This window comes from Astatotilapia calliptera, chromosome 3 (genome assembly GCF_900246225.1).
Source record: "Astatotilapia calliptera chromosome 3, fAstCal1.2, whole genome shotgun sequence".
In the NCBI taxonomy this organism is placed as follows: Eukaryota; Metazoa; Chordata; class Actinopteri; order Cichliformes; family Cichlidae; genus Astatotilapia; species Astatotilapia calliptera.
The window spans coordinates 22,837,743-22,860,826 of NC_039304.1; the positions used below are offsets into that span (position 1 = coordinate 22,837,743).

The following is a 23,084-nucleotide window of genomic DNA, read 5'->3' on the forward strand; positions in this document are numbered from 1 at the left end:
AACAACATACAGACACATGCAGATTACATCAGACTGGTGTGATCCCAGCCTGTGTGTGGGGTATATATTCATATTTTCTTTCTATCTTTGTCTAAACTCAACAGCAGATCAACCAAAGGCTCAAATAACTTCTGATATGAGAGACGTTCCAGTAGAGGGCAATATGACCCTGAAATGTTCAGTGAACCCATTATCATGTGAATGGAGATACTACTGGTACAGAGATGAGAACTTGTCTAAACCCCTGACCACACAAGATGCAGTTTTCCACTCAAATGGACAAATCAGAGTCTCACAGGAAGGACTCTACAGGTGCAGAGGAGGAAGAGGAAACCCAGTTTACTACACAGAGGACAGCCAGTCAGTCAGCATTGATACAAAGGGTGAGTTTATAATATATTATTTAACTTTTTTTAACTTATAACTTAGGTTCAGTTTAAAACGTATGTTTCTTATCCACAGTAGATGTCCCGAGTCCTGAAATCTCTTCATTTCCTATTCTGATAAGCATTGGAACAATTTCTGGAATTACATTTATTTTCATCCTGCTCTTGTTGTATTGCTGTAAAAAGTTCAAAGGTGAGATTTTCATATTTTTCTTCTAATATTACATATTTTATATCTTAAATGATTAAATACACAGATGCAGCATTGAGTCATAAAATGCAAACTGTTCACAAGAATGTATAATCCACAACAACATAAAACAAACATCTAATTTTACATTTTTAATGAAGGTGCTGCTAATGAGCAGACGCTGAGTCAGGATGAAGATCAGCAGCAAGTGTACTCCTCTCTTCTTCATGGTTAGTTTTTCATGCCGTTTCAAATATTCTGATGCTATTTGCAACAAGACTGTACTTGTTACATCTGCTGCAGCTTTTAATATAAATGTTATTTGTAAGAATATTTGTGTTTAATTTAGTATCACAGACATGAGGTGACTGATTTTCTCTGACCTGCAGGTGATCGTTGTGTCTATGAGACAGTCAGAAGATGTGAAAACACTGAAAATGGTAAAGTTTACACTTTCATTAATACAGAGCTTGTGGAAGCTGGATGATGATACAGTAACTGTGTTTAACATGAAAGTCAATCAGATTCTTATTTCAGGTCCAGCAGAAGGTGATTACAACAATGTCACATCTGGGATTCAGCTCAGTCATTAACAAGACAAGTGAGTGCACAAAATGTGAGGTGATGACCATGAGAAAATACCTTGATAATTATCATCATTAATAATTACACTTGAAATGCTTTCATTTGATCACCTGAACAGGGCAACGTGGTGACCCAGAGGAGAGCTCTGACTACAATAATGTCAATCCAAATTCAGCCACAGCTCTTAACAGCAGCTCTTCAGCTGTTTTGTAATTGTCGATTGAGCCAGCACCGAAAATGTATTTAATGGTAAAGAAAGAAGACTCCACAAGAACCACCTGCAGACCACCCTGTGTGATGCTGCACTTGCCAAAAGACAAACTCTTGCAGTACTCCATCCATGTCAGATAAAGTGACACTGCCAGAGACTTCCCATTCAGGCAAACACCAGACCTCTTATATCCATCAGATCACTTGAAATAACTGTACATACTTGGTAAATGGCCTGCATTTGTATAGCGCTTTTCTAGTCCATAGGACCCCAAAGCGCTTTACACTACATTCAGTCATTCACCCATTCACACACACATTCACACACTGGCAATGGCAAGCTACATTGTAGCCACAGCTGCCCTGGGGCGCACTGACAGAGGCGAGGCTGCCGGACACAGGCGCCACCAGGCCCTCTGACCACCACCAGTAGGCAAACATGGGGTTAGTATCTTGCCCAAGGATATTTGACATGCAGCCAGGATGCAGCCTGGGATCGAACCACCGACCTTCTGATTAGTGGCTGACCTGCTCTGCCACCTGAGCTACAGCCACCCCACAAACAGGAGATAAGATGTACCACAACGTAAGGAGTGCTCTGACACGTTGATAAATATGTTTTTTTCCTTTCTCATGTTTTACTTCTTTCTCCCATCATTTCTTTTAAATGTCTTATACTGTAAATATTCTAATTTTATTGTGAACGTTCATTTTAATCAGCTTTCTTATTATTTAAATATGTTTCATTATAAGTCAAAATTAGTTTTGTTTTTTTTTAACCACTTTTTTAACCCTTTAAGACCTACCATAGAACCAAGTCTGCCAGAGCTTATATTATATTTTACATGCTGTAGTACCATTTTGAGAACATTTCAAGTTGCTATACATCAATACAACTGTTATTGCCCATATTTTAATAATATGTATGCATTAAGTCCATAGTAACTACATTAATTGCAAAAATGTGCAATAAACTACAAAAAAACCTGAAAATTGTTTTTGGTTTTTTACATATATTTCTGCTTGGAGAAATTTAAGAGGTTTATCCCTCAAAACTTAAAATACAAAAAAGTTGCAAAAAAGAGTTTACAACAACAGGTATTTTATTTTGAGTGTCTTCATAGTTTTATTTTTGAAATACGCCAATTTTTATATACTGCAGGAAAAACGAAAAACAATCCTATGATGCAAATTTTCAAAGAAAACAGCATGTGCATTAAAATAAACTATTTTCAGCAGTGCAATTTGAGTTCTAAGCATCCCAGAAACTATTCAGAAAAGCATAAAGTCAAACATGACTTATAAAAACACAAGTATAGGCTTTGAAGGCCTACAAGTAAAAAACTACATTTTCTGCGAAAATGATGTCACTTCCGGTTTCGGGCAGGTAATAGCGGACACGCCATCGTTCGCGCTGAATGTGGGAAGTGTTACGAACAGCTGATCGGATCGGCAAAGCGTGTTTCTGGAATATTATGTTTTTGTTTCTGCAAGGGCTTTTTATGCAGTTTTTGCAAAGCTATATGTGGAAGGAAACCGTGACCGAGGAAAAGCTGATGGCATGAGATGTAAGTACAACTCTTCCGGTTTCATATGCAAAAAAATTTATTGCGCTAGCTTATGTGGTTCCGGTTCTACAGGGATTTAAAAATAGTTACGCAAAACCAAGTGTGCCAGCTCCGACAGGCTTTAAAGGGTTAAAGAAAGAGAACAATCCATTTACTGTTTCTGTCATATGATGACTGTGTGGCAGACAGAGCAGGACCTTAAATTCAGAACATGGTAATAAACTTTAAAAAAAAATCTTGATTTTATTCTCTGTGACTCACAGAACAAATTTAAATAGATAAGACAGAAGACACACAACCAAAGAGGGTCGAATGCGGCAAGAAACAAGGCGAGACTCAAACAATAAATGCATAAAAGGTAAAGTAGGAAGAGGAAACAGGTGGAAGAACAGCTGGCACTAACTGGGGAAATGATGGGGAAAGTAAAGCTGACCACTAACATATAAGAAAAAGGTTACCAAAAGAAAACAGGGAGTAACGAACACCTACCACAGAGACAAAGACTTAAAAGTGGAGTACGAGGATTTAACATCTATATGTTTATCTATATGCTGTTCTCCAAATAATTAATCATGCTTAATTCTAATTGAAGTATGACCCTAATTAATAGGATGAACAAGAAAAATTGTTTTAATGTCTGGATTTTGCCTGCACTGGCATCATTCACCTCCAACCTCAACATATTAGTCTCTGTGTGTGAGACTGGCTGGAGGAATCTGGTGAAGATAAGAGTGTGGAAGTCTGTGGCCTGTCATCATGTGTGAGTTAGGGCTGCTCAATTAATCGAATTTTAATCACGATTACGATCTGGGCTTTCAACGATCATTAAAAGTGACTGAGCCGATTATTAGCCCCTCCCTCGTGCTTTACTCTCGCGCTGCTCCGTGTGGCAAATCGAGCGCACCTCTCTGCGTTTCGAACACGCGTCACAACAATTAAGTGGACCCGAGGGAAACTCGGAAAGCTAAGCAGAAGTTATTTGGAGAGGAGAGTGATTGCTGTTGGTTGAAAAGAGGGGTAAAAAAAAAAACTTCAGTGGTGTGGAAACATTATGGGTTCGCGGAGTCAGACGTGGATCAAGTAGACATAGTGTGTAAACTTTGCTACGGTGTCGTAGCTGCACCACAGAGCAACAGTGCAAAGTTCACTAAACATAGATTTTTCATTTATTTCTTATATTGCAAACATTTGCACTGTTATCAGTATTTGCACTGTTTTATATTATTTTTTTAAAGTCATTATTCAATACATTGTTATTGTTAACCCTTTAAAGCCGGTCAGAGCGGGCATGCTCCGTTTTGCATAACTATTTTTAAATCCCTGTAGAACCAGAACCGTGTAAGCTAGCGCAATCATTTTTTTTTTGCATATGAAACCAGAGGAGTTGTACTCACATCTCATGCCATCAGCTTGTCCTAGGTCACGGTTTCCTTCCACATAAAGCTTTGCAAAAATTGCATAAAAAGCACTTGCAGGAACAAAAACATAATATTCCAGAAACACGCTTTGCCGATCCGATCAGCTGTTCGTAACACTTCCCACATTGAAACAGACGGCAGCGCAAACTATCGCATGTCCGCCATTGCCAGAAACCGGAAGAGACGTCATCTTCGCGGAAAATGTCGTTTTTTACTTGTAGGCCTTAAAAGCCTATACTGGTGTTTTTATAAGTCATGTTTGACTTTTCTGAATAGTTTCTGGGATGCTTAGAACTCATATTGCACTGCTGGATATAGTTTATTTTGATGCACATGCTGTTTTCTTTGCAAATTTGAATCATAGGATTGCTTTTTTGTTTTTCCTGCAGTATATAAAAATTGCTTTATCTCCAAAATAAAACTATGAAGACACTCAAAATAAATTTCCTGTTGTTGTAAACTATTTTTTGCATTTAAAGTTTTGAGGGATAAACCTCTTAAATTTCTCCAAGTAGAAATATATGTAAAAAAAACAAAAACAAAAATGATTTTCAATTTTTTTGTAGTTTATTGCACTTTTTTTGCAATTAATGTAGTTACTATGGACTTAATGCATACATATTATTAAAATATGGGCAATAACAGTTGTATTGACGTATAGCAACTTGAAATGCTCCCAATGGCACTACAACATGTAAAAAAAAAAATATAAGCTCTGGTGGACTTGCTTCTATAGTTGGTCTTAAAGGGTTAAATAAATATCGTCAAATAATCGAGATCTCAATTTCAGTGAAAATAATCGTGATTATCATTTTTGCCATAATCGAGCAGCCCTAGTGTGAGTGTTAAGTAGGTTGGTGATAGTTAATCATGCTTATTGCTAATCAGAACCAATATAAAGGGTCTTTCTGGAGTCGTCTGGCTGAATCCATGACACAGAAGAAAGATTAAACTGAAGCAGAACATAAACAAACTATGACCAAGAACTAACCTATCGCCTGATGGTGTAAACACAAAAAAATAATGTGGTATCATAAATGTATGAAGCAAAAATTAGGCCCAATTACTCAGGATACTGAAGAATATGAATCTTGGTCTGTAACTTATTTTTTATTTTTATTTTTTTTCTTTTTGGCCTGTCCCGTTTGGCTCTTTTGCCATCAGAATTGTTGTCTAAAGGCAAAGAAAGATGCCCAACGGATTTACTTTACCAAACTGACCATCCCAGCCTTGCCGTAATGGTCCATTTGATTTAACTTTTATTGTTTATTTTATTTTCACTTACTGAATACGGGACAGACTTGACTGGAGGAAAGAAGGGGAGAAAGAAAGAGGGGAAGAGAAACAGCTGAGAAGAGGGACGGGGGAGAAGGGCAAAAGACAAAAACCAACAGAACGGGCAGAGAAAAAAAAATGCATATATCAATCACCTGGATCACCTGCTGAGAAAGAAAAAAGAAAGCAAGCAGAAGAGAACAAGAGTAATAGAATAAACAACATCACAATGATATATGGGAATATGACAGTAAATACTAAATGTTAAACATTATTGTGCAGCACATAAGATCAACAGAACACAGTGTGCTTTGAGGTAGGAGCCAAAAAGGGTGTAGTTTGTGGGTGTGATCACCCGTGTGTACACCTGTGAGCATGGACGCGCTTGTTTTTTGTTTTTTAAAAGGTTCCTTCATGTAATAATCTGCTAGAGGGTGTGGGGGGGCCACAGCCCCGTCCTCCAGGGCGTGAAGCAGGTGTGGAGGAGATCAAAACTCCAGACATCCAGAGGCCCCCAGAACACAAGAGACCAAGGAAGACCAACAGAGGGGCAGCTGTGCCACTGTCCCGGAAAGAGCTGAGGAGAGTCCCAGATGAGGGCTCACTCAGCAGCCGCGGAGCAGAAGCCAGGGGGAGTTGCAGTGACGCGCCCGTGAGCTCCGCCGGCAGCCAGCTGCGCCTGAGTGACCGAGCCCCAGGCCGAGAGGCCCGAGTGAGCCCCAGGCTCCAGGCCCCGACAAGCGGCCGCCAAGGAGTGAGCCGGTGTGTACCTATGACCAACAACTAAACTATAGCCTGATGGTGTAAAGACAAAAACATTATATGGTATCATAAATGTATGAAGCAAAAATTAGGCCCAATTACTCAGGATACTGAAGAATATGAATCTTGGTCTGTAACTTAAAGCTGGGTCTAAAGACGCAGCACCATGATAGTCCCTGATCTCCTGCTATGTCACGTTTTCTGTGCAGCCTTAGTCAGCCTAAGAAGTGTGATTTCACCAGAACTGCTGTAATAAGTGAAGAGAAACACAAGGAAACTATGTTAAACTTAAGAAAGGCAAGTCTACACAGCAGGACACACAGTGTGGGAGCCAGGTTACTATAGTTCAATTTATATTTGCTGTTAAACTTATTTTGGGTAATTAGTAATTTAATAAGTAAATTCATGTTTATAGTGAAACTAAAATTATTTTATTGTGTTTTGGCTTGGTAAAGTAAAACTTTGAATATGTTCACTTTAAAGGCTAGGTTTATACTTTAAAACTATGCATCATGGATTTATGCAACTAAGTGCACACGGTGCTGAGGGGGTGGGGACATAGCAGAGGCAAGACGCTGCAGAGCCACACGGTTTTTCTACCGTAGTTTGTTTGTTGTTGAGGGTAACTTAAACCTCATTACGCCTGTAAGACAATTTACATGCTCTGAATTATATTTCTGTTTGTATATTTTCATATCGGAGTCCCGTGGAAGGTTTTTCCTCTTCAAATGAACATACACGAGTGAAGGACGGGGAAACACACAGTACCCCACAGAAACAATTTGCTTGGAAGTTCTATTTTTATAAACGAAAAGAAAAATTGCTGACAGGACTACTAAAAAGAGGAACGATGCTGCCCAGTCTATGAGTTCTGTTCAGGATGAGGAATAATGAAACTATATCCACAGACAAAACATGTTTAAGTGGACAGATTACAAACTGTACAGAGCTTCATCTGTAGACAAAATCAAAAAAGGACAAGTTTTTATTGCTGTCAGGTTTAAAAAGTCCAAAAGGAATCAATACTAAGAAAACTGACTTATGAACACACAAGTGTTGTAATGATCCAGGGAACACTAGAATACACACAGCTAAGTATCTGGGTAACAAGAGCAAATACACAACAGAGGCAGAAAACTGAAAAAGCGACGGAAGACTGAGACAATAACTACAAGAGGATATGAGGCAAGTAGAAACAGGTGGGGAACACAGTGGGAACAAGTAGAATTATTACAAGTTTACAAATATTATTATTACAAGTAGATGAGATGGCGGTACGGCAACAGCACGCAGCGACCACTCTGGACCAAACAGTGCTGTTTTTGTGTTTTTTCTATCGCCTTTTTATCGTGACCTCTGAGCCACATGGACACCACAACGAGAATAATCGGTGTTCGGGTTTACCAATGGCATAGGTAACACTAATGTGCGTGTTTCGAATACTCCCAGATCAAAAAAGGCATGTCACCCAAATTTGACACCAAAGAGCTCAATGATTTGGACCAGTAGGTTCGGCTACGTACAGGAGAGGCGAACTGAATGAGACTCAGACAACCGCGAGTTTTGAAAAGTTACCGGAGTTGTATTTTTCTTTTCATTTAGAAACAACAGAACATTATGATAAACATTCAAAACATTTACAAATGAAATTATTCCCTTTCGGTACCAGTACTCTCTTAATGATACCTTTTGGCAAAATCACAGTAATCACTCGATGAGAAAGAAATCTTACCTGGGTGCACCCTTTCTAGAAGTACAGTTCACATCCAACAATGAACCACAATTTCAATCATCAGCATATAAATGTTAACACTTACTTGCATTTTCACAGATTTCGTTACAATTAGCAACAGTTAATCAGCTGGAGGGTTATTTCCAACTGCTCACACTCACTTTTGTTCACATTTATGGAATGTACAGAGTCCGTGAACCCAAGTCCTTATAACAACCCACCCGCGAGTCCAGAGGGATGTATGTGAAGAAGGGGGACTACTAGTACAAAATGGCGTGGTGTGTTTCTGTTTTGTTACATCTGGCCTACCACACTCTGATGTGCAGGACAGAACAAAGTCAATTGGTCCTTCAACGGGGTTGGCTCGCTATCAATTTCAGGATCCGTTGGAATGCACCAGGAAGATACAAACCAAAGAAACAAAAAACAAAACCAAACAACAAAAAAAACCTGACCTGTCAAGGACAGTGTCATGGGACATATTAAGTTCCTCATAAAATCACAATTCACACATTCGCTTCAACTACTGGGTTTCAGTAAATTGAACAGTTTCCTACAGAACATTCCTAAACAATTATCATTAAACACTGGAACATTTTACTTGCAAGGCATTCATGAAACACAGATAAATAATGAACAAGTAAAATACTTTGCTCACCGATCTCAGAATTAGAAAGACGGAGCAGCGCGAGATGGCGCACGACCGATGAAATGGCGTCGTCTCTAACTCCCGACCTTTCTCGACTAAGCAATGTAAAAAGAACCAGCTAATTACTCGTCTTAGCAATATACAAACAATAAAATAGTTTTAGTAAACGGTGAGTGCTAACTCTCTGCCTATATTACTCTTTTTCATACCTTGTCTCAATAATTCGCCGTGTCTCGTTTCCTTACTAGCTTGCTCATGGAAGGTTCGCGAGCGAAAAAGAGAGAAGAGAAAAATCTGTGTCCTCCTAGGCAGGGGCGGCAGGCGGAGCCTGTACCATGTTTCAGCAGCTCATTGGCCTAGAGTAACACGTGTCTAAACCAGAACAGTTAACTCCTTAACTGCTGCACCTATAGTTTATTCATTATAAATGAAGTGTGCTGCTTAGATTAATGATTCTTTTCTCATTCTGGCATATTTTATCTAAGCCATACTCAAATGTGGGTTACACCCTCCCCACGTGATGGTATGCACGTCCCTGTGCATCTAAATGGCTAGACTGCATAAAGCTTGAAATGGCTTCGTTTAGGCTATTAAATACTGCATTAACAACAGTAAAATACCTTAGGTAAGGGGTTACCTAAGGTAGAATACTGCAACCTTTCTGGTGCTTGACATGACCTTTGAGATCGACGAAGAACGTCATGTTCTTCCTGAGAGCTGTTCTGTGAACCAAGCGAACTAGGCTGCTCAGTTATGACTCCTTCTTGGTCATTAGGACGCTCTAGCATCGTCTCATCCACATTGGGCAGGACTTGCTTGCTAGGTTGCTGGGTTCTCTCCACAGGATCTTCAACTTGAATGTTGGTCTCCAGCAAGCTAGGCTCAGGTAAGTCCACATGTTCGGGTAAGTTTTCAGTTGCAGTTTCAGGTAAGTTCACAACTTCCGTTTCCTCAATTTCCTCTGATTGTCTGTCACGTCCGATGGGATTGTCACATTCGGTGGGATTGTCACATTCGGTGGGATTGTCACGTTTGGCTTCATCATAAGCTGGAAACTGTCTTTGCACACTTTCAGTGCGGGGCACAACGAGAGTTGGCTTGACAGAGCTGGTAATGGAGATTGGTATCCAGGTAGGTACTGGTAAATACTCGGAGTCGAGGTCGTCGTCGTCTTCCTGAACAACAGTTTGCCTTCTGTTCCGCCGAGCTTGGGGCTTTTTGGGACTGTTTTCAGTTGACTCCGTGACCGGTATGAAGCTACAAGGAAGGAGCAGGTCTCTGTGCAATGTTCGGACTGGTCTTTCTTTCGCTTCCGGTTCAACCGTATAGACTGGTAGTTCGCCTGCTCTTTTCAGAACTACGTACACATCATCTTCCCATCTGTCTGCCAACTTATGCTTTCCCCTCAGTTTAACATTACGCACGAGAACCCTGTCACCCACGTTCAGAGTTGAGTCAACCACTTGCTTGTCAAAGCGGGTTTTATTGCGCTCAGCATTCTTTTGTGCGTTTGAGGTTGCGATCTTAAAACTCTCCTCCAACCTATGTTTTAGATCACTGATGTACTGGGAGTGCGACTTCTTCTGGGCATTCACAGGCAACCCAAATACTAGATCAATGGGAAGCCTTGGTTGTCTCCCAAACATCAGCACATAAACGAATAGCCCGTCACATCATTCTTGGTACAATTATATGCATTTACTAGAGGTTTTACATACTCTTTCCAATGCAACTTCTCATTGTCATTCAAGGTGCCAAGCATTTGGAGAAGTGTTCTGTTGAACCTCTCAACTGGATTGGCTCTGGGGTGGTACGGCGTTGTGTGTATCTTTTTCATGCCAATAATTGCGCAGAGTTCTTTTATTGTCTTCGATTCGAAATCGGGGCCTTGATCACTTAAAAGTCTCTCTGGGACACCATAATGAACAATGAAGTTCTCCCAGAGGGCCTTTGCAACAGTGCGCGCTCGTTGGTTTGGTGTAGGGACAGCTACTGCGAACTTAGTGAAGTGATCAGTCATAACTAATACATCCTTAGTGTTAGACTGATCTGGCTCAATAGATAGATAATCTATACAGACCAGTTCAAGGGGCCTGCTTGTCTTGATGTTCATGAGGGGAGCTGCCCTCTCTGGCCTACACTTCCGGCGAACACACCGTTCACACGTGTTGATCATTTTTTCAACTGACGTCTTCATTTTTGGCCAGTAAAACCGAGTTCTGACCAGGTCAATAGTGCGGTCAGTTCCTAGGTGGCCCATGTTACTGTGGAGGTGTTGGAAGACTACTGGCCTCAACTCCTCGGGTAACACGAGTTGAAAGGAGATGTCTGGACTGGTTTGCCTCTTTCGGTAAAGAACTCCATTCTGCAGTTCAAGACGACTGAGCTCATGCAGTAACAAGGGAAGCTCAGGTAGTTCTGCTCTAAGACTGGGAGGTGGGGTCTGACCAGTTTCTAACAGAGTGACTATAGCATCGAGAGCTGGGTCTAGCCTCTGTTTCTGTCTGAGCTCATCCTCTGCCATAGGCGGGGGAAGAGGAGAACCATTCAACAGCTCTTCTGCAAAGCTATCAGGGACAGCTGTAGCATGTAAGGCTAAGGACTCAACTAAAGCCAAACCTGGGCAAGTGAATGACTCTGAATCCAGGCCTGCTGAATTAACTGAATGCCTTTCGCAGATGGCCTGTACAACCTCCCTAGAAACCATTTCTTTGTCATCGCCACTGAGGTGAGTGAGGGCGAATTGCCGGATCCTTTCACTTTCCTTCTGTGAGACAGGATCATCACCTGGGCTACCATGGGGACGACGAGACAGTGCATCCGCGTCTACGTTTTGTTTACCAGCCCTGTACTGGAGTTGGAATGAAAAAGTAGACAAGGCTGAGAGCCAACGGTAACTCGTTGCATCCAGCTTCGCTGATGTTAGGATGTACGTTAACGGATTACTGTCCGTCACTACTGTGAATTCCGTACCATACAGGTAGTCGGAGAACTTTTCGATGACAGCCCACTTAAGAGCCAAGAACTCCAGCTTGTGGGCTGGATATCTCATCTCACTTCTTGAAAGTCCTCTGCTAGCAAAGGCTATGGCCCTCAACTGTCCATCCTGGAGTTGGTACAGAACGGCACCAAGGCCAATGGTACTAGCATCCGTGTGGAGGATATATGGGAGTCTGGGGTCGGCAAAACCCAACACTGGGGCTGAGGTTAGCCTACCAATGACTTGTTCAAAAGCCTCTTGACACTTTTGAGTCCACCTGTCACCAAATAGCTCTTTCGGGCTATGGTACATGGAGCTTTGTTGCTTCGTGGGTCTTTTCTTTCCTTTTCTCAATGGTGGGTAACCAGCGGTTAACTCATTCAACGGCCTTACAATATTAGAAAAACCCTGGATGAATCACCGGTAGTACCCAGCAAAGCCCAAAAATGACCTTAACTCTTTAAGGTTGGTGGGAACGGGCCAACTCGTGAGGGCTTTGATCTTCTCTGCATCAGTCTCGACTCCACGCTCTGACACCACGTGGCCGAGATACTTAACAGAGGTTTGGAAAAATTTACACTTCTCGGGTGCTAATTTTAACCCAAACTCTTTCAACCGCAACAGGACCTTCTTCAGGCATTGCTCGTGTTCTTCAAGAGATGATGAAAAGATGATGAGATCATCAATAAAGACAAGGACTTCCTTAAGATTCATCGGACCAATACACCGCTCCATGAGCCTTTGAAAAGTGGAGGGTGCATTGGTGATCCCTTGGGGCATCCTATTGAATTCCCAAAATCCTAAGGGACACACGAAGGCTGTTTTCTGTTTGTCTGACTCTGACATTTCAATCTGATAATATCCCGACTTGAGATCCAGGACCGAGAACCATTTTGACCCTGCTAGAGCGGAAAAAGCTTCTTCCAGATTCGGGAGTGCATATGCGGCTTTGATGGTTTGGAGGTTTAACCTCCGGTAGTCAATGCACAAGCGAACTGAACCATCTTTCTTTTTGACTACTACGATTGGGGAAGCGAATGGTGATTCAGATTCCCGTATCACTCCTGCGTTGAGCAGTTCCTGCAGGTGCTTCCTCATGGCCTCCACATCGTGTGGATGTATTGGTCGGGGTCTGGACTTGAATGGGGTTTCATCACTAAGCTTGATGTGATGTTGCACCTTCTCTGTGTGTCCAAAATCCAATGCATGCTGCGAAAATACTTCAGGCATTGAATTTAGCAACTTTGTGACACGATTTCTCCATTCATCAGGTAAGTCATTTCCAAAGTCGAAACTGATTTCTTCAGGTTGAGAAGAATTTCCTGAGTGGTCTGAAGAGTTTGACATCTTCTCTGTCTGTTCTTTACATATGACTCTGGTCACGGCATTAATGTCGGCTAGCACACGGCCTGACGGGACAACAATGTCGTGGTCGGTTTCATTTTTCACTACAACCGGCAGTTTACAAGGCTGCTTGGCTGGCAGGTTGACAAGACCAGTTAACACAAGCAAACCACTGGGCAAGGGAAAATCTGATGACGATTCGACAACTGCACATTTCTCATTAATGGAGTTGGGAATATACACCGAAGCTTCTAAAACTGCCGTCTGCCCTGCCGCCACCACGGCTTGCTTTTTACCCATTAACTTTGCACACCCAAGGCTGCAATTGCTAGCGGATTTTCGACGTACTCCAAGGATTTTGAGGAGCGCTCTGAAACCATGGGGGACGGGCTGAAAGTTCGCACTGGACTCATGGAAGTCCGCATAAAGGGCATCTAAGGTATTTGTACCTATCAAGATCTGTTCTCGCGCCTCGGCTCGCAGAGGGGGGATAACTAATGCTAGGGTATTAACACTAATATCCGAACCCACAAAGTTCTTGGGAAAGGTGATTGAGAGTTCTACATAACCTAGATAAGGGACGGATTGGCCGTTTGCACACTCTACGTCCAGGAGATCGCCCAACGGGTTTATAGGCAAGTCTGAGAGATGCTTCTCATAAAAACTCTGAGGCACGGTTGTCACTTGTGACCCTGTATCAAGAAGACAGTTCATTTCTCTGCCAGCGATGTTGACAGTAGCAGAAGTTTTGGTTCCGACCAAACCCTTTGGAAGGTGTATAGACGGCGCTTTTGACTGAACTTCCTTTGAAAAAGCACATTGTGGCTTGGGACGAGAATTGTCTCCGGCAGCCCCCACTTGTCCCACACTGGAGGCTGGGATTAGTTTAAAGGCGGCTCATCACTGGCCCTAGTTGATGCTTCCCAACTAGATTGCCTTTCTCTCAGCTGTTTTCTCTTCGTGGCCACTAAGGATGGATTTAGTTCGTTTTCACATGATGAGGCAATATGACCGTCCTCACCACAGTGAAAGCAGTACCAAGGACGGGGCTTTGCATTGGCTTTTGCAAAGTTCTGTGTGGTCGAAGCCTTCCTTTTCGTGGGGTAAACTTCAACTTTGGCATTAACTGTGTGGCACTTTGACTTTGAGTGCTTGGGCTGATTTTGCTTTTGGCTTTCTATTTTCCAACTGTTAAGTTGTGCACTCAAATCAGCAATTTGTTTCTTTAACACATCGAGGTCGGACTCACAGCTACTTGCTGTTTGTACATTTGACATGGCCCGGTGCTTTGGATTGCTAGGGCCAGGTTTGCTCTGACCAAGATGTTGTCTCATACGACGGACTTTTGAGGCTTGCTTGTCCTCTTCCGTGCGTAGAAGCAAGAGTAGCTCAGAGAACGAAGGTGGGCTCTCTTTTCTTTGTCCTAGCTGGAGGTCACTGATGAGACTGTCCTCCCAACAGCCACGAATAAATTGCTTTAACAATTGCTTGTCAAAATTTGACATATTGACACCTCCTCGTCGCATTGCTTTGGTCAAACAGACATGTAACCTTTGCAAATAGGCTGATGGTCTTTCTCCTTCATTCTGTAGTGTGTTCATGAATTGCGCATAGAGCTCATCGCCATGTTCGACGGCTCCAAACGCAGAATCGAGTACTCTCAGGTACTCAGAGGGTCTAGCATTTGGACCTAAATGCTTAGTGACGTCTGTGGCAGGCGACAGGAGACTGTCAAGTATCCTCTGTGTGCAGTTCAAGTCAGAAACGACTGGATCACTCATGAGGACTTCAACACTTGTGCGCCAGGCGTCGCAATCAGCTTCACTGTTAGGGCGGGGAATGCGCCCAGAGAAAGCTCTAATCCTACTCGGCATGGGCGAGTGTGAAGAAACTTCACTACTGCGCACCACATGTTCAACTACCACCCGCCAGACATTGGGCGGGTTAAGCTCAAGTGTGGGATGGAACTGGGTCGGTGAGTCAAGATCGATCAGGGTTTGATTTAAGATTGGAATCGAATCCGTAGACTGTGAGAAATCGGCAGCAGGTTGACTGGGGGAATGATAACCCTGTGCATGCCTCTGTCAACAGGGGGAGAAACTGTAGGCTGAGAGGATAGAGGGGGCGCGTTTAAGTTAGCTAGCCCCTCTTTGAGCATGTTTTCTAGCGAGTGGCCACTAAGATTGGCCATTTCAGACAGTTGTCTCATGTATGCTCTGGTGACATTCCTTGCATTTGCTGCATACACCACAGTTAAACTCCTAATCTCAAACGTGACTTCAGGCTGAGCAAACCTTTGGATAGTCTGCGGCAAAAGGGGATTCAAAGTATCCATTGTGCTGGCATGATTGAATTCAGCTATCATCTGCCTGTGAAATTCAGAATGCGGATCATCTATACGGATGTGGCGGTTAACTGAACCGTGTTTCCCCAGGTAAATAGCTACTTCGTCATCGAGGTCGCTGTTAGTAAGCCCTTTTATGATTACTGCGTTAGGGATTTTAATTGCCTCTTTAAGTACTACGTCCATTTTGTCAAACTAGGTTTTGATTGTTTCTTATCGTTGTAATACTTAATAAGATGAGTCTCATGCAGTTTCACAATAACTCCTGGCTGCTGGCTCGCCAACTGTGCGCCAACTCGCCACTGTTGTGCTCATTACAGCAGTGTACATCCCACCCAGCGCTAATACTAAGGAGGCGCTCTGCGAGCTGATCAGTGAGCTCCCGAACTCACACTCCGATGGACTGTTTATTATCGCCGGAGATTTCAATCACGCAAAATCTCAAGTCAGTCCTCCCAAAATTCCATCAACACGTTGACTTTGCCACGGGGGGCAAAACATGCTGGATTTTGTTTACACAAACATTCCCAGTGTGCAGAGAGCGAAGCCCCGCCGCCACCTCAGACACTCAGACCACTGGTCTATTATGCTAATTCCGGCATACAGACCACTCATCAGACACTCCAAACTGGTTCTGAGACAGGTGGGAACTTGGCCTACTTGAGCTCTCTCTGCTCTCCAGGACTGTTTTGAGCACACTGACTGGAACATGTTCAGGGAGGCTACAACAAATGGCGACTGGACCAACTTGGAGGAGTACACATCATCTGTGACTAGCTACATCAGGAAGTGCATCGATGATGTCACTTACTCCAGGGACATTGTAATACAGACCAACCAGAAAGCGTGGATGACTGCAGAAGTGCGTGACCTGCTAAGGATTCAAGACTCTGCCTTCAGAGCAGGTGACAAGGGGGCCCTGGGAACAGCAAGGGCCAAACTGTCTCAAACCATCAAAGCAGCGAAGCGCGCGCATGGCAGAAAAATCCGCAGCCACTTCCAGGACAGCGGTGACACGCAGCGCATGGTTTGATCCCCAGAATGATGTGCTGGTGAGGAAGTTCAACCCCCATCATAACGACCAGGTTCTCTGTCTGACCTCTGCTGATGTGAGGAAAATTCTTTGCAGAGTTAACCCACATATCCAGATAAAATTCTAAGCTGCCTTGTATGAAGGCATGTATGTATTTATGTTGAAGATGCCTCGTTCTGTTTTCTCTGAGGCTGCTGTGCCCTTTGGAGCAAAAATGAATATAAAGTTTACAGCATATCTTGTCACTGGAAATTGTTTGCACTGTTTATATATTTATATTATTTACTGTAGGTATTGGTGAAAAAAGCTTTATGTTGTGAAAAACTGAAATCTGGAAATTAGAATTGTTGTGCCTTATTTTGTTGATCTTTTTACATATATTCCTTTTGAAAATGGTCAAATTTGTATATTTATTTATTTCTGTTTGTCTGATAGCATTTATTTATAAAATAAATCGGACATTTCAAACAGTTACTCGCTACTTGAGTAGTCTTTTCGCCAAGTACTTTTTTACTCTTACTTGAGTAACTTTTTTGACAACTACTTTTCACTTTTACTTGAGTAATAATATTTTAAAGTAATGCTACTCTTACTTGAGTACAATTTTTAGATACTCGACCCACCTCTGATACGATGAGGAAGTATACTCAAAAACAAACTACTGATAATCAGTTATAATATTTAAATCCCCGCTAAGATGGATCAATTACAAAAAACCTATAGATACAAGAGTAAATTTTCCCAACATGGCTGAAAATACTATTTAACGTGCAGCTTTAGATGACAAACTCATTATACACATAAAACAAAATCTCTACAAACTCTAAAAGACAAAATGCAGCAACACAATCAGGGAAACACACAGCAGCAGGCCTCTCTTCATCCCTGTTTAGCACAGGTGAAAAACACATAAATAGGTGTTATAATGGATAAAAGTCAGATTCAATTACTATTTTTCCCTTTAAAAGTAATCAAAAGCACTTTGGGGACATTTAGCTCTAAGAACTAACACTTAGTAAAGCAACACCAAACTTAAACTTATAAGTTAGTACAGGGAGAGGACCTACAGCGAATGTGCCTTACCAGTGTGGAGATCATGCAACTCTGTCTGGGAACCTCCACATATGCAACATGTTTGCTAGCGGTGTCCCACTGACTAATGCCCCCGACAACATTGACATGTGGAACCTTATTATTACAAAAATTCAATTTAAATAATAAAAAATAAAATCTATGCAATGAAGTTTTGTGAAAGTTCACTGTGACTCACACACTATTATAGCTCCAGCTACATACTACATATATACATATAAATATATAAATAACATTATGATTTATGATTTGCTTCAAGATATGTTCTCTAACTGCACCTTTAGAAGCTAATGTCTTCCATCTCATTCTCTCCGTCACTACCCAGAGCTTGTGACCACACAAGGGTAGGAAGATAAATCAACCTGCCAACAGACAGCTTCACTTTCACACTCAGCTCTCACTTCACTACACCACACTGGTCCTGCATCCATATCACTGCATATGTCACACAGTATCATCCAATCCACCTGCCAATCTCCCACTCCACTCTTGCCACAAGATCCTTAAAATCCTGTGCTTTGGGCCAGAACTCATCCCTAAAACACAGTTATGACTTCAACAATTATCCAGTGTCAATCACGGCTCAGAGTTGGAGGTGCTGATTCTCATTCCCTCCTCTTCACACTCAGCAGCAAATCGCCTCAATACGAGCTGGAGTCCACCATCTTATGAAGTAAAGGGTGCAGGAAGCACAATTGTGTTTCACCAATAACTGTACGTTATCAGATTGCCATGCTAACTCTGCCTTGCTGAACTGCTTGCTTCCTCTTATTGCTTCCTTTATTTGACTTACACCGTTAATTCTGTAAAACACATTCAAGTATATAAACAGCTGCTTTGTTTGCAGCTGTGCTCTGCTATCTAAAAATTTAGCCATGGAAATGAGTAACTAAGTGTGTAAGTGTGCTTTTTAGTTACTAAGTGAAGCTAAAAGGCACTGTCGTTATTTATTAATACAGCAGTTACAACTACTTGTAAGAAAACAGAGGAGCTGAGAAAGGGGGCAGGACTTCATCTGGTCTCACGGTCACTTCTGGTTAAGGACACATTTCTATTTTAACTAGTGCACGCTTACTTTCTGTGAGTAAATTTATGACTAATCTAAGATGTCACCACAGTGGAAAGATATGTTAAAGGATTCTGCATTAGTTTAATGAAATAAAAATAAAATTACTGTCAGTTCTTGATTTCACTGCTGTGTGAGAAAGTGTGTGGATTACCAACATCTGCTGTGAACATTTGCTGTCAGTAAGTATGACATCTCTGTTTATCAGCTGGTATGGGGGCTCACCTCAAATCTATTTAATGTATATTTGAAGCAATGTAATGATTTTGTGCATCAATATTTAGTGTATCGTCATCTCCTTGTAAAGTAGCAGCAGCCAACTCAATGACTACATCTGTGACAGGAAGGGAATGGTAAAAGTTTATTGTCTTGGTTGTGTTTAATCAGTTGTCTTCATTTATGCATCTACTGCAGTTTAAAACGATCTGAATGATGTATACATGTAGTGTTTATGAGGGTAATTATTACTGGTGATAAAGCTCATAATAATCAAACCAAGCATACAAGCAGCAGACAAAGGCAACAAAATATCCGTCGCTGTTACTTTAATATCTAATGCCTGATAGATACTTGTTAGCAATCTGAATCTGAACAATGTTTCTCGTTGTGTTTCTGGGCTGTAAAATGAACTAAAGTACTTCACAGTTAAATCTCATTTTGGGCACTCAGTCAAGCTATTATTGTTTAGTTTCAGTATATATATATTTTTTTTTATTGCCATTCTGATAAAAATCTGCCTGATATGTTTCTGCAGGAGAGTATAAATGTATCACATGATGTGGTGGTCAGACTATGTTAAGTTGTTATTTCTGTGTAAAAGGAAGGAAGCAGAGAGAAGAAGTATTAAAAAGTCATTGTTTCCTTCACAGCTCTTTGGTATCTGCTGTGCTGCTGCTTCACTCTCTCTCTTTACAGAAAGTTGTAGAAGTTTTCAGACGTGTCACTGCTGGATGTGAGGATGGGAGCCACTTTGCTCTGTGAGCTGGGCCTATTCTGTGAGTACATCACTGACTTCTATTGTTTGATTCATACTGATCCATAAACATGTTTTAGTAAGAAGAACAGAGCATCAGTCATTTGTACCATTTCAGGTCATGTGATCAGAGGACTCTCATGTTTGTTACCAACATGGTTGTTTGTAGACTGGATTAGATTTTAGTGCACTGACTCAGATCAGAGTTGAGCTGGTTTAGTTTATCTAAGAAAGGTTTGTTTCTCCATCAGTGATATTTTGATGCTTTTGACATCGTAATATAAAATGTAACCAATCATGGTTACATTTTATTAAACACATAAAGGCAGTAATTAAAGCCAGTGCTAGATTTAAAAATAGGCCTTTTAATGCAGACTAACAGAAATTTGCTTCCTTAGTCCAGGTAATCCTACTCCTGACTAAATGAAACTTGCTTCCTAAAGGAAGATTAGAGCTCATCCAGCCATAAATGGAGATTAAAAAAAAAACTCCCAGTAGGCAGGTTTAAATGTAGAAGACACATAAATTAGTTAAAATATGTCAATGTTGATCAACAAATATCACCTTCTAGACAAATTCTTATTGACAGAAGTGACTCACTGCAATTTGTCAATGGCATTAATTTTTCAGATTTTTTTCACCATGTTTGTTTGTAGACTGGATTAGATTTCAGTGCACTGACTCAGATCATAGTAGACATTGAAAATCTCCAAGTGTTTTAAGGAGCTTGGTAAGAAAGCAACTGGACTTTAAACCCTAGTGGGATTGTTCCTTAAGAAGGTCATTAACTGACTATTGATCATGTGCCTCAAGAAATGAGACACATCATTACCAACAGCTTTTTATTTATGTTTCATTTTGGTGTCTTTAGTTTGATAATATCTGAAGTTTCTGTCTTTATTGTAGTGCTCTGTACGCTCCTCTGCAGTGGACACGCTCAAGGTGACTGAACAGTTTTCCTTTTTCAATTTCTTCCTTTTTATTTAATAAAGATTATTCTCAACCTGTATGACTCTAATGCAGATCCTATTTGTGTTTCTTTTTATTGATTTATCACTGTATTTTCATTTTGTGTGAATATAAATAAAGTGTTATCAATCAATGTCTTGCCTTGAGCATTAAATAAGTGTTTCAGATTGTCTGTTGTCTGATTGTCTGTTTGTGTTGGATTCTAGCTGCTGTGCTAACTATTGAACCCAAATCATCCAGTTATTTCATTGGAGAGTTTGTTACCTTCAAGTGTGACATGAATGAAGGAAGAGACACTGACTGGTATTACGAAATCAAGAAGGATGGTCGAGACTATGTCCCCTACAGGGAGCACAAAGACTACACATTAGAAATGAGATCTACAGATCGCAGTGGTAAATACCAGTGCTATGGCAGCTCAAAGTGGTCAGATTATACAAAGAACAGTAATACTGTCTCTGTAACTGTATTAGGTAAGTCCTCAGTGATTAATAATGTGATGACTCCAGTTAAAATACTCATCTGAATTATAAAAAAATATATGTGTTTAATAAATGTTTCATTGAAACTATTTTATTTCCAATGTATTGAAACTTTAAACTTTAACCAAGATCCTTGCATTTTACCTAACTTTGTTGACAGTACACACTACAACAAAAATACTCAGACAATATATTTTTTGTCATTACAACATGTGCATGTTTTAATGTATAACAAGAATAACTGTGGATGAAATTTAATTTAAATAATGAAAAAAAAGAAACATCAAAGCTCCACATAATTTAAGGTGACGATGTTTCTGTTATCTAAATGTGAAACCAGGCAGATCCCTCTGAACCCATCAGTGTGTTTCCTTCAACAGTGAACTGCATTAGTTTACATTCAGTGTGACTTCTTCAGGCCAAAGAATGGACAAACATTTGTACTGTGCTTATTTAGAGATCTACAACCTGAATTACCCGACTAACCTCAAAATTGTAGCTCTCTTACTATGTCAGAAAAAATTAAAATGATCTTAAACTGTATTTAAAAAATAAATTTAATTAGGATTAGCATTCAACTTTATTGTCATTACACATTTATAAATACAGGGTAAGGAAATACAGTTTGCATCTGATCAGAGTGCAAGAGTAGTAAGTGCTAAAAAATGGGAGCAATTATATACAGATAAGGGTAGTATAAATCAATGGTGGGATAGTTATGAACAGATTATGTACAGAGAGAGCAGATATACAGATGATCTATATAGTATACAGATGTTCTGTATTGCTATACAGACGGGCAGAAATACAGATGTACTATGAACAAATATAAAGCTTTGCTAAATATATACAGATGTGCTACATATGGTAAACAGATCTACAGAGTGCTATGAATATATTCACAGTGGAAGCGTAGCGCTCTGAACAGACTATAATAGTAAACAGTGTACGCACTATACCAGAGACTATACTGGTTCAGTGTCCTAAACTATAGCAGTAACCAATGTAAGCATATGGTGAATGTTGAGAATGAATGACAGTCATGATCATGGTCATTAGGAGGGATAAGTGGGTGTGGATGGAAAGGTTCAGCAGGGGACTGAGTTCAGTAAGGTGACAGCAGTGGGGAAGAAGCTGTTCATAAACCTGCTGGTTTTAGTCTGTAGGGTCCGGTAGCGTCAGCTGAAGGGGAGGAGCTGGAAGAGTTTATTGGCAGGATGAGAGGAGTCCCTGAGAATGATGCGTGCTCAGCAAAGACATCTCTTCTTGGAAGTTGGAATTTAAATAAAATGAAAGCACATTTTAAAATGTTGTTCAATGGCTTTGTGTTTTCTTTTTGTCTTTTTGATAACAGCAGGTAAACCCAGGGCCACACTGACAGCAGGAACAACAATCATACCAGCAGGGGGCAGTGTGACACTGACCTGCTCTGTGCAGAGCTCTGATGGATGGAAATATGAGTGGTTCAGACGAACCCAAAAAACCTCTGAAGTTCCAATAAGAGGTCAACAAAACAGAGATATCAGAGTATCTGAAGGAGGAATCTACAGCTGCAGAGGAACAAGAGGAAACCCAGTTTACTACACTGATATAAGTGATGATGTCACCATTGAGAAAACCAGTGAGTTCAGTAATTTAGTTTGAAATATACATTCACTCATGATTATCAAACATACAATGTGAAGTTTTCTGTGTTGATTTCATGTTTCTGTTTGTATCTCAACTGTTAATATGTGTGAACAGTTTCCAATAAAGTTGTTGTAAAACAACGACCCAACTGGCCTCAGATATTCAGAGGTGAGACGATCACTCTGACATGTGAGGTGCAGGAAGGAGGTGAAACCACTGAGTGGGAGTATGAATGGAGAGGACCCAGCACACCTACACAGTGGACACACAATAATGATGTGACATTCAGAGTTTCTGAGTCCAGCAGTGGAGACTACATGTGTAAGAGTCGACGCAGAGATGACTCATATTCTTCAACAGAGTGGAGTGAAGCCTTCACATTGTCAGCATCAAGTAA

The 23,084-nt window shown here is 41.0% G+C and overlaps 1 protein-coding gene across 1 annotated transcript in view; it reads left to right on the top strand.

Moving 5' to 3' along the window:
• LOC113018954 (uncharacterized) overlaps nucleotides 1-23,084 on the top strand; it is a 29,515-nt gene that overhangs the window by 2,209 nt on the left and 4,222 nt on the right. Inside the window, exons 2-6 of the mRNA XM_026162413.1 lie at nucleotides 19,550-19,629; nucleotides 20,514-20,553; nucleotides 20,778-21,049; nucleotides 22,416-22,679; nucleotides 22,802-23,080. Coding sequence (XP_026018198.1) covers nucleotides 19,593-19,629; nucleotides 20,514-20,553; nucleotides 20,778-21,049; nucleotides 22,416-22,679; nucleotides 22,802-23,080 — 892 coding nt within the window. The 5' untranslated portion in view covers nucleotides 19,550-19,592. The remainder of the gene's footprint in view (nucleotides 1-19,549; nucleotides 19,630-20,513; nucleotides 20,554-20,777; nucleotides 21,050-22,415; nucleotides 22,680-22,801; nucleotides 23,081-23,084) is intronic.